The 17,726-nt window shown below is 56.4% G+C and overlaps 1 protein-coding gene across 1 annotated transcript; it reads right to left on the reverse strand.

Moving 5' to 3' along the window:
- Window positions 1–10,434: 10,434 nt before the first annotated feature.
- On the reverse strand, window positions 10,435–16,424 carry FAM166C (family with sequence similarity 166 member C). Its single transcript, XM_050894022.1, has 3 exons — window positions 16,290–16,424; window positions 15,329–15,441; window positions 10,435–10,579 (listed from the first exon to the last, which is right to left on the reverse strand). Exons 1-3 carry the CDS (start codon window positions 16,422–16,424, stop codon window positions 10,435–10,437), a joined length of 393 nt encoding a protein of 130 aa, XP_050749979.1.
- Window positions 16,425–17,726: the final 1,302 nt, after the last annotated feature.

The raw sequence follows: 17,726 nt of genomic DNA on the forward strand, positions 1-17,726 counted from the left end.
TGGGGATGGATCCTGCTCCGTGCTGGCACGGCACTCCCACTGCCCTCACCGCTCAGCTGCGGTCCCCTTCCATGGGGTGGGGAGGCTCCAGAGAAGCGGGGTCCCCCTTTGCAGAGCCAGCAACAGCCCCGAGGGTGAGGAGGTGCAGGATGCGTCCCATTGCCTTGCACCCACTCAACAGGCTCCTGTCCGGAGGGGTTTCTCCTGGATCTGCAGAAGACCCCTTCCTGCAGGCAGGACTTTGGGGTGCTGGCCCTGATGCCACGCAGCTCTCTCCTTCCTCCCCAGCAGAAATCTCCCCCTTGGGAAACAAAACCAGCCCCCGAGGCGAGAGGACCAGCGCTGAGCCTTCTCCCTTCTTATTTATTCCTGCAGCATCCCCGCGCAGAGCGAGCGGGAGACAGCCAGAGTCTCACCGTGCGTCTGCTATGGATCATTTCAGATGAACACTTTGCATGTCGGGAGGGCTATAAAATGCTCGAGCGAGCCTTTCCCCGGGCTGCCTCTGCAGTCATTACCCGCTGAACAGGCAATAAAGAAGACACAACTGTGCGTGTTCCCATAATAGCAGGACGGAGGGCTCCAACAGGCAGCTCACACTCCCCTGCCTTGATTGCTTATGCAGATAACCCGGCACTGAGCACACCAGCACCGTCAGGGAACGGCTCTGGTTTGCCTTTGCACAACTGGATTTTGCACAGAGCTGGGGGCGGGGGCAGAGAGGGTTTGGTTTTTTTTCCCCCACGTTGGGAGTCAGAAAACAAACACTTTGTTATCATCATCTGTTTTATGCAAGTACCTAACAGCCCTGCCTAACGCCAGGCGTGTTTTGTGCCGCTGGCTGGATGAATGCACAATAAAACACTTCTCTAGTCCAAACGAGCTCCAGTCTAAACGCGGAAAGGTGGGAAAAAGCCAATGTCACTGGCTCGGGGAGCTGGAGCACGGAAAGGTTAAAGAAGTTGTCACAGTAAAGAGCATCAGATCGATCTCGTAAACATCCACCTGCCTGCTTCCGTAGCTGGAAAAACACGGCAGGACAGGAACTGGAGTTGTAAGGGCGGGTGCCTACCTGGGTTAACCTTTACCTGGTTAAACGGTGCCGGTGGCTGTGCCAGCCGATGCCCAGGCTGGTGGCGAGGGGGGACCCCACCTTCAGGAGGGGTCTGAGATGGGATCTGGGAGCAGACAAGGTGGGGAGGGGCAGCGGTGGTCAGAGGGAGAGGCGGTTTTCCAGGGGCAGAAGAGGAGGAGAGGGCTTGCTCGGAGCTAAGCTGGGTCTGGACAAAATCAACCTGCATTTGCAAAACACTGAGCCTGACTTAATTAATGGGACATGCTGGAGGGCGGGAAGAGTGCAGTAAAAAACCATGTCATAGAATCATAGAATCATAGAACGGTTTGGGTTGGAAGGGACCTTCAAGATCATCTAGTTCCAACCCCCCTGCCATGGGCAGGGACACCTTCCACCAGACCAGCTTGCTCAAAGCCCCATCCAACCTGGCCTGAAACACTTCCAGGGATGGGGCATCCACAGCCTCTCTGGGCAACCTGTGCCAGTGCCTCACCACCCTCACAGTGAAGAACTTCGTCCTTTCATATCATCTAAATCTTCCCTCTTTCAGTTTAAAGCCATTACCCCTTGTCCTATCACTACCTGCCCTTGTAAAAACTCCCTCTCCAGCTTTCTTAGAAGCCCCTTTAGGTACTGGCAGGCTGCTATAAGGTCTCCCTGGAGCCTTCTCTTCTCCCGGCTGAACAACCCCAACTCTCTCAGCCTGTCCTCACAGCAGAGGTGCTCCAGCCCTCGGATCATCTTCGTGGCCTCCTCTGGCCCCGCTCCAACAGGTCCGTGTCTTTCCTGTCCCGAGGACCCCAGAGCTGGACGCAGTGCTGCAGGGGGGGTCTCAGGAGAGCAGAGTCGAGGGGCAGAATCCCCTCCCTCGCCCTGCTGGCCACGCTGCTGGGGATGCAGCCCAGGGTGGGGTTGGCTTTCTGGGCTGCGAGCGCACATTGCCGGGTCATGTTGAGCTTCTCATCAACCAACACCCCCAAGTCCTTCTCCTCAGGGCTGCTCTCAATCCACTCATCGCCCAGCCTGGATTTGTGCTTGGGATTGCCCCGACCCATGTGCAGGACCTTGCACTTGGCCTTGTGGAACTTGATGAGGTTCGCACGGGCCCCCCTCTCAAGCCTGTCAGGGTCCCTCTGGATGGCATCCCTTCCCTCCAGCGTGTCGACCGCACCACACAGCTTGGTGTCGTTGGCAAACTTGCTGAGGGTGCACTCGATCCCACTGTCCATGGCGCTGACAAAGATGTTAAACAGCGCCGGTCCCAGTGCTGACCCCTGAGGAACGGCACTCGCCACTGCTCTCCACAGTGTCATTTATGTCATTTATCCCCGACATCTCTGCTGTGGTGGATCATAGAATCATAGAATAGTTTGGGTGGGAAGGGACCTCCAAAGGCCATCTAGTCCAGCCCCCCTGACATGAGCAGGGACATCTTCAACTCGATCAGGTTGCTCAGAGCCCTGTCCAACCTGGCCTGGAATGTTTCCAGGGATGGGGCATCTACCACCTCTCTGGGCAACCTATGATTGAAGGGATGAAGGGAATCAGATGGGCAATGGAGGGTTTTCCTTCCCTTTCTCCTCTTGCTTTCTCCCCATGCCTGTGTGAAAGTCAGGAATCCCTGCTAGTATTGGGGGTATACTCAGATTTTCCAGGCAGGTTTGACCAAGACCAACAGTAGAGGCTGTTAAAGCCACATGGATGAGCTGGGGTGTCCTCCTGCAGCTCTGGAGCTGCTTGGAGGCCAGCAGATAAAGTAAGCAGGAGTGGGCATGGGTCCTCTTCCCAGCGGAGAAGAGCTGTTGGTGGGGCTCTCTGCAGCTCTGTGCCCAACAGCACTCACAGGTGACATGGAAAAGTGGCACCAAGTGGGCTGGGACACTCAAACCCAGCTTGCAGCCAGGCAAGGTGAAGAAGGAACTCTTGCTGCAGGCTGCCTTGGCAGGAGATCGGTCATGAAATCCAACATTGCTGAGTGCAAAGTAATGCACGAGGGAAAGAGAGAGCCACAATGGGCTTTAAACACGCTCTGACTGCTTGAGGAGGTGCCCGGGCTTGAAGGCAAACCTCACGTTAGGGGTTCCCAGGAAGGCAAGAGTGAGTGAAGGAGGACTTCTCTTCCAGCCATGAGTTTGGGGGTGTCGAAGGAGGACATCACTTCCAACCATGAGTTTGGGGGTGTCAAAGGAGGACATCTCTTCCAACTGTGCATTTGAGAGTGTCATGCAGCTCTGGAAAGCACACCCCAAGGAAAGCTGTGTTAGACGGCACGGGGTGGCCAGTGGAATGGTCGGCTGCCCTAGTAGGAGAGGAAGGACAGAGCAGGGCTCTTCCACCCAGAAAAGGGGCAGCTCAGGAGGATGTGAGGTCTGCAGGCTCGGGACCACCTGAAGAAGAGAAATAGGTAACGGTCCTTGCCATGGGCTAGACCCATCCTAGAGCCTGGGCCCGACTCAGTGGGGGAAAGCCCACCCTCTGGCTCACACAGAGCCGATCCACACTGCCTAGGGCCACTTTTAGGAGCAGAAAGGACACTTGTAAGTGGGAAGATGTCTGGGCACATCCAGGCATGTTGCTTCTCCAGCCTCTGGGTATTAGAGACACACCAAAGTGAGCATGCGAGGAGCCAGTGAGATGCCCAGGGGCACACAGAGCTCAGTGTCCTGGACCCATGCCGGCAGCCCGAGATGGGTGAGCTGAGATGAGTAGCTCCTCACCTCGCCCTGCTTGAGGGCAGCCACCCCTCCAACGTGGCCAACACTCCCCGCAGGAGCAGCACCCCGGGACAGTGGCATGCACACCGCGGTCCCCAAACGGCAGCCGCAAAGATGCACCCAGTCCCACGCTGCACCCTGCAGACCTCTTTGCCATGCAACCTCGCTCAGGGTAGAGGAGCACCTTCCCCTTCACCTGCAGCGTGGAGGAGCTGGTGTCCCCTTCCCTAGAGCTGCAGGAGAGTCCTTGGCACGTCCCTTAGGTTTAATGGGGATTTTGCTGTCTTTGGACACGAGGTGTGTCAGTGACACTAGCACTGTCCTCGTCGGTGGGCGCCTCTTCCCCATCAGCGTTGTGACCGTGACCACGTTCCTCCTCCTGAATCCGGTGGTGGTTCCCACCAGCCAGCGGCGCAGCTCCTGGACCTGCAAATCACAGGGTGCTCCCGGTGACACCAGCGTAGCCTTTGAGGTGAGGGCCCTCAAATTTCTGCTGTCGCAGAGCACCTCAGAGCTCCCTAGCATGTTTTAATGACTGATGACATCGTACCGTCTACACACCGCCTTATATAGTCCTCCCTGACACTTTGGATTTTATCCCTACATCATCCTTTTGATGGTTGGAGCTTTTCCAGCGAAGTAAAATTCTTTTGGAAAATGCCGGTCCCTGGAGCACCACATGTTTTGGTTTGTTTTTTCAGTATCTCAGGTTCAGTGAACTCTGGCTGGTGCCCGGGACGGGTCCCCAGGGCTCTGCCTGGCCTCTCTACGGAGCATCCCGGGATAGGGGACCTGCTCCCAGCACCTCCACCTCCAAGCTGTGCGTTGGCTCCAGCGATGCTTGCAGGGCAGGGTGCTGGGTGCTGCTCAGGGTGCCCCAGATGACCAGCTCCTCCTCACAGGACACCCCCCAGCAGGTTCCTCATGTCTTTAATGAGGTCTGCAGGTGACCCCCCTCACCCAGCACCACCTCCTGAGGGAGCCTGGGGTGGATTTCCAGGGGGGGGCTCAGTGTGGGGAGGTCTCACTCCTGCAGGGCTGATGAAAGGGGTTTTTTTGAATATTCTCCCCCACGAACTCCAGCCACCTCAGGCTATTTCAAGGCCATCTTCATATTCTGCCCTTGGCTTTTGCTGCAGAGGGGATGCTCCAACCCTTTATTTCTAACCTGGCTGCTGCTCCTCCCCTCCTGCCCTCCCCATCAACCCATCACATTTGGGGTTACCTCTTCCAGTCTCTTCCAGCAGCAGAACATGACAGCCAGGATCGGTCCGCACTGCAAAGGAAAATCCCATCCCACTGTGCCAGCGACATGCAACAGCCTTGCTTGGATGGTGGGCTTTAATTCCAGACACGGCTGAGCCATCTCAGTCCCCAGGCCCCAGACAGTGACAGTCCCATGGGGCTCCCTGTCCCCCGAGGGATTTCGTAGCTCTCCCTTCTCCCCAGGAGCCCGGGTGCTGGAGAGGGCCCTGCAGACAAGCAACGCCATCTCGGAGGGCTGGGAGCCAAAGCGGCTGGAAAACGCAGCCAGGTTTTGCAAACTTCAGCACTTTCCCCTGCCAGAAGGGAGCCTGTCCCTGCCCCAGCTCTGCTGCCCAGGCAGGAGGCACCCCCTTATTTCTACTTTGCCCTTCCCCTGTCACTCACCCTGGCCTTGTGTCAGGAGCAGGAGGGATGCCCGAGTGCAGGTCCCACACAAGCAGGCAAGGTCCCCGTGGGATCCGGGTGCCTCAGGCTCCCCACACACCCAGGAAAGTCCCCGGTTGCATCGTCCGAATCAGCGAGGGAGGCGATACGGGAAACTGAGGCAGGGGAAGTGATTGTCCCTTGCCTTGCCTGCACATCCATTGCATGTCCCTGCACCGCAGCCAGGTCCGTGCACCGCAGCTGCACTGAGCAAAGCGCTGCTGGCCCACTGCCGAGCCGGCCACGGCCACGCCGACATCGTGGCACCAGCGTGGGGCAAAAACCGAGTGGAGATGCAGCAAGGTAAATTCAGTGTCCGTGCAAGCAGCCAGCTCGGAAACCAGCCCAAAGGACTGAGGGTCCCATAACTCACCTTCTGCCTGACCACGCTGCCAGTGACCACAGAGCACAGTTTGCAAGCTGTTGGTGCCCTCTAAAGGGAGAAGCAAAGGGAAAAATCCCCAGCAGGCTTGGCCCCAGCCGCAGCAGGACAGACACCCTGCTGCAAGACGGATGTCTTCTGCTTTGGAAACAAGGCATGGATTTGGTGGGAGGCTCCTTCCACCAGCAGCACCACTCCAGCAGCCTGGTCTTGCCCCTGCTCCCACCCTGCCTGCGAGATGCCGGGGCTGCAGCGCAAAGGGACCTGATCATCAAAGCCCTGATGAGCACAAGAAAGCCGCAGAAACCCTGAGAGAGGCTTTAAGGGTACAAACTTGAGGCGGTTTGAATTTGCTTCTTGTCCTAGGGAGAGGTGTACAGCTCCAAATGGCCGAAAAAAAATACGTGCTTCATCAGGATTGTGTTATTCCTCAGCCCCCCATGGTTGCCACCCTGGCACGTCACCCGCTGCCAGGGCCAGCCCATCTGCTACGGCAGTCCCAAACCCCTGTGCGATGGGGGAAACACCAGAAAACGGGGCTGTTTGCTGGATCTGTGCCACTTGGGAAGAGGGAGGGGAGATGCACCCACCCTCCTGGGCTGGTGGAGAGCAGATATCATGGGTGCAAGAGCTCCCAAGCAGGGTCACAGACTAAACCCTAATGATGTGGCTGCGGTGGGGAAGGCTGTGCAAGGTGAAGCTGCAGGAGGGCTTTCACCTTCCCCTACCTTCCCCTACCTTCAACATTTCCTATTAAAGACATTCAACAACGTGGCAAGGATTGTACGCAGCATTGGGAGGGTTTAGGTGCTCACATGCTGAAACCATCTCCATTTCTTTTTGCATTAAAGGGCTACTGAAACAGGGTCACCAGAACTGGCTGTTCAAAATATATCCTGGAAAGGCCAAGGTATTCTTGGTGCCTTCACGAGAGTGCTGGGGAGGTGGAGGGAGAAGGAGCCAGGAAAGTGATTGAAACAGCTCTTGCCTCTGTCACACTGGACGCAATAATTGCCAGGGTGGTTTCAAGCTTGGAAACCCACCCTGATATTCTCAGGAAGGTTTCTTCACCATGGGATTCTTTTGCGCCTGTTTTCATTTGCTTTCCTGTCCTTAAACCCTGCAGGGTGTATTCAGGCAACCCTCTTCTCCCTGCCTGCAGGTCACTGCTGCCAGGCACCAAATCTGCACCGTGCCCTCCACACACCACAGTTCCGCACTTGAGGACGTGCTAGGCAGTGACGAAGCATGTCCCAGGCTAAAAATAGACCCCGCGTTGGGTATTTGCGGTAAGATCACCTCCCCTGCCAGCTCCCTGCCAGGCAGCCCTTCCGGGGGACGCGGTGAAGGACAAGTCATCTCCTGGGAACGTGGTTTGGTAACCCCTGGGCTCCCTGTCTGCTGCCACCACGTTTCATGGACCGGGGAGAAGAGGGAGAGGTTCCCCACGATGGGGAAACACCCTGTAGGGTTCGGTGCTTGGACCGTGCCATGCACGAATTAAAGACCAGGGGTTTCTCTACGTGCCGGGATGGCTGGAAGGATGAGTTCATCTTGGAAGTCTTGGCCAGAGCAAAGAAAATCAGAGATTTATTTGCAGCACCGGATTTGATGTGCGGGGGAGCTCCAGGGCACCTCAAGGACAGGATTGTGGAGCTCCTCCAGCATCTGCGGGGAGGGGGCTGGTGATGCTGAGGGGCTTAGGCTGATGGTGAGGAGCTGCAGAGGGGCTTAGAAGAGTGTGAAAAGGCAATGAAAAGGCAATAAAAAGGCAAAAAAGTCTTCACTTGGCATCTAAAATGTTAGACTCTGAGTTGGCCACGGTCCAGAGCCATCAGCGAAGGAGGATTTGGGCTCGGCCACCCCGGTGGGAGCTGTGAGCTGGGGAGAGCAGGCAGGGGTGCTCCATGAACCCCAGCAGCTCCCACAAACCCACCGGAGAGCTCCCGGGAGGGGGGTGAGGGCCAAGATACCCACAGCCCCCCTTTGCCATGCAGGCAGGTGGGCAGATGCTCAGTTCCCACTCCTGCAGGATCCCTCCGGGTGCCTAAAAGCAATCTCAGGATCAGATCCTGGACCTGCAAGGGGTGACCCCTGTGAGCTGCCGATCTCCACCCAGCCTGGCCCTCCGCACTGAAGATCTCATACCTCTTCTTTAATTCAGGGATCCATCGTATGATACAGCACCCAGACAAGAACCTCCCCGGGACACCTCAGCAGCCACATCAGGGTCAACATGCAAAGCCCTTCCAGGGAGGCAAATGAAATTTGGTGGAAATGATGCCATTAATGAATTTTGTCTTATAGTTCAAATAAATAGATATCTCTTGCTGTTTGGCCTTTGCACCACTGGCTCAAAGTGACTTTCTTCCTTGAGGCTGCCGCACACGTCCTCCCTCCCACCCTGTAAATGCTGTGTGGTTGATCTTGGCCAAGGAACAAGCCCTAAAAAGCATGCACAACTCTGTCTCACTGCAAGTGATGACCTGACAGGAGTTTAAAGTGATTTTAGTAATGCGGTAAAATACATAAGGACTTTTCTTGGTGTGTTAAACCCGAGCTTTTGAAGTGCTGCAGTAGTTAGTCCCCATCAGCTTGCTCTAACTGGATGAAATGTCCTGGCTGGGGAGTGATGAGGAGATTAAAAGGGTTATTTCACTTCAGATGTCAGCAAGTGGGGGAAAAAAAGTCAATAAAAAGCTACTAAAAAACCCATCTCTGGGTTTCCAAAATAGCTGCTACAAAGAGCCCCGCATTGCTGGGGTACTTTCGTGTTTCGAATCAGGCGTGGGAATCAGACAGGAGGCTGGTTATGAACCAGCCGAGTAGGAAAGAGCCCGGGGATGCGGCTGCGGTGGAAGCGGGGCGAGGACGTGAGGCTGCTCCTGTCCTCGGCAAGGCAGCGGCACCGGGGATGAGCTGGACCTCCTGCCTCTGCCCTCCATCCCAGCACCTCTGAGATGGGGTAGGAGATGGAGCTCTGCCTGTAATGGTGCAGAAGAGGGGCCAGGACCCCTTCTCCAGCCCCATGGGCAAAGGGCACAGGCTGACATCCAGGGAAACACTCTTCAGAGGTAAAAGCAGATGTCTCTCAAACACGGGCACAGGTTGCAAGGGTGCTCGCTGGTGGCCCAAAGGTGCCAGACCCCTCATAGATGGGTGGCACATGTGGGCAGAGCCCCGGCCATCAGCATCAGTGACAGACTCTGTCCGTGCCTTACCATGTCACCCACTTCCAAAATCACAGGAGAAAATACGTCTTCTCAAATAAATTAAGCAGGGCTAAGGCTGTGCGCTGCCCCTTGCGCAGTGGGACACTGTCCTATCAGACCTGGCATGGCTTAACCCATCCTAACATGCTCTCCAGGGAGCACGAGCCCTCCCAGAGGATGGAGGAATTAAGGTCCCCTTCCTCCCCAGACTCGCTGTCCTTGTAGTCAGTCATCCTGAGAGTAGTTTTCTTCCACCAGTTTCTCTGGTAGCTTTTTGATGTCAAATTTTGCTGTGCGCAGCATCCTGGGAAGGGGACTCCTGTGGTTTAGAAGAATTACCCCGTTGGGTTTGCTTTGAACCTGGCAGTGGTAACCTCCTGTGGTCCTGTTCAGCTCTTCTGTGGGATGAGATGGTGGACAACCGACCCCACCGACCCTCTGCCCTGGCCCCCCCACCCTCTCTCTTCCAGGCTGATGGGCTCTAGCTTGCATGGCCGTTTCTTGCACAGATGCCACGCAGGCCTCCAACCGCTCCGATGCCCTTCCCTGAACCCTCTCCTGCTCCAGCATCTCACCCTCTCCTGCTCCATCATCTCCTCCTGGAGGCAGGACAGCCATGCCATGCACAGGCAGCAGGGAGGGCAACCCCCCGTGGGCTCCCAATGCTGCCTGCTCGGCTTTTCACTCTTTTCCTAATTATTCCTGCAGATTTATTTGCTTTTTTGACCACTGCCAGCCACCTACCCGCTGTAAACCCATGGTCTGCCTGCTGGGTGGTCCTGCTGGGCTGGGAGCCCGTGGATAATTCAGCAGCATCTTCCTCAGAGACCCTCCTGCAGCCTTGTCTTCATTACCCTGGATGATTTCATGCCATCCACAGGCTCATCACCCCGTCTGAGGTCACCGGTGACTACGCTGAAGTCCGTGTGCTCTTCCCCACCATTGCAACGCTTCAGCAGTCATCCCAGCCCAGGTGAGAGGGTCCTGGGTGAGCAAAGCCCAGACCGGGGCAGAGCTGCCTTTCCACTTCAGCGGATGCAGCAGCGTGCATGGGCAGGGGCAGAGCGGGGGCTTTTTGCCTGCCAGACGGTGACCCTGTCAAACCGAGCTAATCCCCTGCCTGTCCTCAATCTCTCCTCAGCCTCATTGATCATCCCAAATGGCAGGAGGAGCTGCGTGGTGGGCAGCTGCCCCCTCTCCTCGGATGCCATGGACAAAGAGTATCCCTGCCGCACACAGGCAGGTCCCCCATGGCACACAGAGCCCGAGACAGCAGGCAGCTCCCTCTCCTTTATTTTCCCGTTGTTCCTCTCCCAGCTGGAAAACCAGGTTTCCACCGAAGCACAGGGTGGACCCCATCGCTTAGGCTCGGTACTCGAAAAAGCTGTCTCGGATCTCTCTCTCCTGGGAAGTGACCCTCTTCCCCGAGGGGAAGGTCTGGTAGGTCCGCAGGTTCACCGGTGACACTCGCAGCAAATGCCAGCGGGTCTTCACACTGAGCGGTGGGCTGGGGAGCAGAAGAGCACCAAGGGTGGTTACAGAGGTGCAGGCAGCAGGTACGGAGGTGCAGGCAGGGGTTATGGAGGTGCAGGCAGGGGTTACAGAGGTGCAGGCAGGGGTTACAGAGGTGCAGGCAGGAGTTACAGAGGTACCGGGCTCAGCTGTAGGGGTGTGCTCCGAGGGCACTGGGGCACCCACAGCCCCGGCGGTGTTCACCGCAGCAGAGCTGCAGAAGCAGGCGAGCTTGCAGCGTTGTCCCCCCCAAGAGACCTTGTTCAATCTGACCTTGCGCTGGGCTGGTGCAGCCCCGGGGCTCCCAATTCCCGAGCTCCCGCTGGCTTTGCCTGCTGCTGAGCCCCGCACGTGCACCCGAAGTCTTGCTGTCACGGATTGCACAGGCACAGGTATGGCTTACTGGTAAGTGCAAGGAAAACAAAGGCAGAATCGGGAGATTCTATCTGTGCCGTGTTCAGAGCTGATGCTGCAAGGCCAAGCCGTGCTCTCCTGTTTGCAAGCACCCATGACCTCCAGGCCACAAATATGAATGCAGAAGCAGCTCTGCATATTGGCATTACCGGGATGGGTTCAGTCACTCATCTGCATGAGGAAGGATTCTGGGCATGGGGAAGTTTTTGAAGGGATAGAGGGAAAATACAGATTACTTCCAAGGCCACCACCGCTTGTGCCCCTTTGGGGATGCGTTGCCTGTCCCTCCAGGAGCTGGCGAAAGTCAAATCATTTCTGTAGGCACGGGTCAGGGAGCAGCGAGGTCCTCAGTGACAAGGAGCAGGGGTGCGTAGCAGCAAGTCAGGGTCAGGATCAGATCTGGAGATGGTGGTCAGGGTCAGACACAGCCCAAGGGCCACCCAGCAGTGAGGTAGGTCTGGGGTCAAGCCCAGATCTGGGTCCAGGTTGGAGTGGAGGAGGTCCAAGACCGGGCACAGAGCCAGCTGTGGCACAGCTGCAAAGGCGGGGGCCGGTGGTAAATCTGCGGCTTAAAAGCAGATCCCAAAGGAAAGGAGGTGCCGGCTGTCACCTCCAGCTTTGCTCACAACAGCTCTTATCAGCGCCGGGGTTGACCTTGGCGTCTGCCAGCTAAACTCCTGGTAGGGGGATGCGCTCATAGCCCCGACAGCATCTGTTTTACTCCAGCCACTTCCATCTCTCCTCCTCGTCCCACACATTTTTCTGCCTTCCCATGACACCTGGCCTGGGTGAAGGACAGCCTCCCCCACTCCTGTTTGTTTGAGATGGGCAGCGACGGGTGGATAAGAAAGCATTAGCCAGCCTCGATAGCCACAGCACACAGCCAGGACGAAGCGCTCCATGCCCGTCAATTAACCTCTCCTTTAAGCAGCTTCTCTGAGCTCCACACACAAAATTTTGCAGATTCACGGGCTTCCAAGGCTGGCCATAGCCAACCTCGCTGCTGTGCTCAGAGCACCACCATAGCTTCCCATCTTGCAGCAAGGAGCGTCCAGTCGCCTCCTGGGCTGTGCAAGCAGGAGAGTGGCCGGCAAGGCAGGGGCAGCACCCAGACACCCTGGTCGGTGTCTGCAGTGCTGTGGCCTGTCTGAGGCTCCCCTGTGCAAGGAAGACAGGGACATACTGCAGCAAGGGCCACCGAGATGGGCTGGAGCACATGATGTAGACTCTCTCTGCAGTGCTGCGTCCAGCTCTGGGGTCCTCAGCACAGGAAAGACACGGACCTGTTGGAGCGGGGCCAGAGGAGGCCACGAAGATGATCCGAGGGCTGGAGCACCTCTGCTGTGAGGACAGGCTGAGAGAGTTGGGGTTGTTCAGCCTGGAGAAGAGAAGGCTCCGGGGAGACCTTCTTGCAGCCTTCCAGTACTTAAAGGGGGCTTCTAAGAAAGATGGGGACAGACTTTTTAGCAGGGCCTGTAGCGATAGGACAAGGGGTGATGGTTTTAAACTAAAAGAGGGGAGATTCAGACTAGATATAAGGAAGAAATTGTTTATGCTGATGGTGGTGAACACTGGCACAGGTTGCCCAGAGAGGTGGGAGATGCCCCATCCCTGGAAACATTCCAGGTCAGGTTGGACGGGGCTCTGAGCAACCTGATCGAGTTGAAGATGTCCCTGCTCATGGCAGGGGGTTGGACTAGATGGCTTTGGAGGTCCCTTCCACCCAAAACATTCCATGATTCTATGTGCAAGGAGAGGCAGAGAGCTGGGTTGTTCAGCCTCAAGAGGAGAAGACAAAGGGGGATCTTATTATTGTCTACAGCTACCTAAGGGCAGGTAGCAGAGAAGAGCGGATCTAGAGGATGTGGAGGTGTAGGAGGCTGGAGGATGCACCTTGAATTTCGAAGTGCACGGTGATCGGAGCAGCGATGGGCACAAGTTACAACATAGGCAGATCCAGCCAGATATAAGGAAAATATATGAAGTATTTTATCTGAAGCCCTCTGAAGATGACTGGAGGGGTTTTTTTTTCTGGATTTTACACTCCTGTTGAGCCACAGGAATATAGCACTAGAGGGCACCCACGTATTTCTGCTGGTGGCTGGCTCCGGCTGCCTTCCACCGCAGCTCAGCTCCCAGTCCTGGGCTGGCAGTGCTGTGGGTGTATTTTCAACCCATTTCAGGTCCAGTGTGATCGTCCCAGGAGGCCAGTGCTGCACTCAGCGCTCAAGGCAAGAGGGAATTTTGGATGCCAGCTATAACCCGTGCTGGTTGAGAGCAATACACTCCTCTGACAGCTCCTCTGGTCCTTGGAGGGTTGAAGCAGGGCAGTGGGGGCTGTCAGTGCCATGGGTCTCCATCCAAAAGGGTGGTGGGACACCGTGCTGGGCTGTGCCACAGAGCACGCCAGCCGGTAACGCACAGCCCACGGCTGTGAAGTTGGACGGTCTCACTTGAGTTTGCACAGTGGGGCGATGCAAAGTCTCTCCAGGCGAGTTTAACCTCGCTGTTCCCTGAATTTGGGCTGTGGTCTGTGCTACTCCATGTCCCCACCAAGTTTTACCTTCCCTTTATTCTTGCTAAAAATTATTTATGACTATTTCTTTCTATCTCCAACGTACCCACTGTGCTTTCAGTGCTGGAGAGAAATACCCAGCTGCCTAATGCGCTTTTCAGTAGTGCTATGTCTGCTTCTGTCCACCTTTGTGTCCCAGAGATGCTGACAGGCTCCCTCACATGGTCCAGCTTCTGCAGCACCTGCCCTGACACTCCTAGGAGGAGAAGCTCCCCTGTGGCTCTCTTCAGCGAGGTGTTTTGGGGTGCTCAGCCCCTGTGCATGCCGGCCCGGTGCTGGGGGCTCAGCTGCCACAGCCTTTCAGCAAGGAGCTTAAACAGATCCTTCAAGCAACACTTCAGCATCTGCACTTCAGCATCCGCACCCCGGGCTGCATGCATGGGACCCCGCGGTGTTTAAGTGCATGTATTCCCCTTGCTGCAGGACTGCCACGTGTAGACCGGTAGCAAAGACTGGTGGAGGAGAAGCAACGACCGATGGTTTATGTCTAACATAACCACAGCACTCGTCTGTCCTGGTTTGCAGCTCTGCCTGGGGGTGTGCTAATGGGGGTGCTGGGCTGGACGCCCTCAGATGCGGCGACGAAAGTATTTAATTTTGGGTGATAATGGATGTTTTGGTGAGACATCTGTGAGTATGAGCTGTTCTGACACCAGCGGTTTAGGGAGGAGATCTATGAGGTCTCAGTGACCCTAATGTGGTAGTATAGAAACTGTGAAGCTGTGCCATCGGGCATGCTGAGCACAGCGAGGGGTATAGCAAAGAAAACCCACCCAGGAGATGCACCGAGGGCTGGATGAGGAACAACGCCTGCGTGCTGCCCCCAGGATGGCTGCTCCACCTTTCTGACCCTCTGCTCCATCAGCCAGGATGACAGGTCCAGGAGGGATGGGGAATACCTGGGAGCTTCACTCATTGATGTCTTCTTTTCATGAATGACTATTTGAGCAATAACAAAGGGCGATTTCTGCCTTTCAGTTTTTACGTCCTCTTCCAGGACCCCGTATAGTGGAGGTACCTGGTGAGCAGAGGACTGGATCCACCAGCTCAGAGGAGAGGAGCCCCAGCACTGCCCATGCCCAGCCCAGCCTGGCTATGGGGAGGCAGGAGGTAGCTATGGGATGGGGTTGGGGTTCCCCCATCAATTCATGGCCATGGTGACTTGGAGACCTCCCCTGTTTGTGATGGCTTGGGTGGCCGGCGGGCAACCTGGGGCTGGCAGCTGGACCTTTGGCCAGCTCACATGTTAGGTTGCTAAAGTCATGCCTTTTCAGCGGCCACTTTGCTATAATTTTCAAGCAAAAGAGTTGCAGCCCTCAGCTCTCCTCTGCCACACTGGTGGTGGGAACGGTCCCAGGGAGCAGCAGACCCTGCGGTGTCCTCTGGTGAGGAGGAGACGGGACACGGAGCCCCCAGGAGTTTTTGTGAGGTCTTTGAAATAAATCAACATCCAGGATTTCAAACACAGAGTCAGGAGGATGCTTGTTTTTAAAAGAAAAAAACCCTGGGATTTCTAAGGTGGGAAAAAAGCCTCAAAGCCTGGCACGCTGCCACCTATTCTTTCCTTTCAGGTTAATCTGGTTTCTTCTGCTCTCATTTTTCTGAGGACAGAAGGTTTGGGTGAAGAAGAGAAGGAGGATCAGGTGTGGGGCTGGCTTTCCCCCAGACCTCTCTGGTTTCGTCCCACTAGCCCAAGCCCTGGGAACTGGGTGCCACCACGTCCTAGGGACCGTCCGCAGGGACATCAGTACTCACAGGTCGAGTGGATGAGGGTATCTCTCCTTTTCCTTTGAGGGCAGCACAAAGTAGGGAAGGAGGTACAGCATCCCGCTCTTGTCCCGGTAAAACTCGCAGTGCTGCTGGGTCAGCTGCAGATAAAGGCAAACGTTCAGGCGTTTCGGCTGAGTTCAGTGCTCCAAGTCATCTTTGCACCAGGATTTTGCAGGGGTTACTATTGCAAAGCACATGGCAATCACACCCCCGCCCCAACCGTGCAGAAACACCGGTCACAGCCATGCTCCTAAGCTGCCCTGCCTCAGACACTCGGGCTGCTGCGCTAACAGGCAAATTCATAAGCAGCGTCTGTGCTCGCCTCATTAATTTGGCAGCTTGGTTTGCGTTATTCGCGGTGCGTCGTAAGGTGTTAGGAAGAAATGGGCCCTGCCGTGGCCGAGGCGTGGGGCGAGCACGGTGCTCGTAGCAGGGGCTTCTGCAGCCCGATGCTCCTGCTGCCTCTCAAATGCCGAGATCCCTCAGGTGCTCGTGCACGCAGGTCTCTGCCTGCCGCGCTGCAGGCAGTGCCTCTCTCATTCAAGACCCTCACCTTGTGCCCAGCTCGTGGAGACACGGGGCTCTGGAAGGGGCAGAGCTGGCTGCTGCAATGGGGGGCCGCTCCCCACGCAGCCCCCCATTGCAGCAGCCCCGGCTGCCCCTTAAGCATGCACAGTGTGCTCCCCCACGCACAAGCACGAGCGATACCTGGGGTTAACCCCCCCGAGGCTTGTTTCAGCTTTGTGAGCACCCGAACGCTCAAGCTGCCTGCAATTAAATTTGGCTGTTGAGGTGGCATCCCTGCCTGCTGCCTGTACCTGGATTTTGGGCAGCGAGCCTCACCGTGTGAAGGCAGCAGAGGAGGGGTCACCTCTCTCCAGCCCCCGGCAGCCAGCGGAGCCTGTGGCCACCCTGGCTCCCCTCCACGGTCCCCCCGTGTCCTTACCTGGTAAAACCTGCTCAGCTCCTGGGATCGGCCGCCATCCAGGCTGAAGCGGGTGTGCAGTGGGATGCGCGGGCACGGGTCCTGGCCCTCTGCTTGGCATGCCGTCACGGTCTGGGGACCCTGGGGGTATCTCATGGTGGCGTTCCCACGGGTGTTTCTGAAGGAAAATGCTGGGTTTGGGATGTGCCTTCATATATTTGCATGGGAAATGTGGTCAGCAAGGGCCATGCTGGGGCTTTCCAGGAGCAGGGAGCTCCCTTCTCCTCCCTGCACCTCCAAAATGCCCACAGGAGCCAGCACCCACCTCTCTGGGTTTAAATAATCCCACTTCACCAAAAAAACACGTTTGATGCACAGCATTGCATCTGAGGATAAACTGCTGCTCAAGGGATCTTGGCGACAGAGGGAACGGTGCCTTCATGACCCAGGACATGCTCGGTTTTCGTTTTCCCTTTTAAGCACCCTTCCTTGCATTTTAGAGGTGCCCCAGGCAGGGAGCTGGGATCACCACATCCCCGGCTGGCCACGTACCCGAGGAATGGGAAAGGGGAGCAGCTGGTCCCTCTCCTGGCAGAAAACCAGCAGGAAGAGGGAGAATGAACGGGACCCCTCTATTCCAGGCGTGCAGACCCCCAGCATCCAGGCAAGGTCACCATGCATTTTGGCCAGCTGTCTCCTGGTGGCCTCACCTCCCACAAACCGTGGGGTTTCAGGCTGAGGACGTGGTACCAAACTCAACTCATTCCCACCGGGCAGCTCGCAGAGGGCTCGGGGCTAGATGGGGAGATGCTGCAGAGCATCTCGGAGGACCAGTAAGCAACCAGGCAACCAGTAAGCACCAAGCAACCAGGAGCCTCTCTCAATCAGGGAATAGCCCCACAGATGCCCCCTTTCTGAAACACAGAGACGGCTTGGGACAGGGAATTCATCAGGACATGGCGCTGGCTGGCCCTGAGAGCAGGGGAGGGCTGCACAGACTCATTTCGACCACTTCATCTGCCCCACAAAGACATTATTTGGAAGTTCCCTTAGCTCTTTGCACGCTCAGAGCTGAAAATCCAGTTATCACTAATGAGTGGTAAAAAAATAAGCTGCATTCGCCCCTGCAGCCACTCCGGAGAGCTCGTAGGACTCTCCGTGTGTTCCCAGACCATGGAAATACGTCATTATTCTCCCTCCAGCTTCTCACAATGGCTGTGAGTAATCAGCTTTCCTGCAAAGCCCGATGTGCCGAGACACCGCTGCGTTTCACAGGAGCCGGTGGAAACTGCTTCTTTTCGCCAAGCAAACTCACCCAAGGCATCTTGGAGTTAATTTTGCTGCAGTCTGAGACGCTCTGCCTATAACCTGAAACCAGCGTTTCAGCTGGTGCAGGAGACCTCGGCTCTGAGCGCAGAGCTGTATCATTCTGCAAAAGCCAGGAGAAGAAAAGGAATA

Source organism: Gymnogyps californianus, chromosome 3 (genome assembly GCF_018139145.2).
Source record: "Gymnogyps californianus isolate 813 chromosome 3, ASM1813914v2, whole genome shotgun sequence".
In the NCBI taxonomy this organism is placed as follows: Eukaryota; Metazoa; Chordata; class Aves; order Accipitriformes; family Cathartidae; genus Gymnogyps; species Gymnogyps californianus.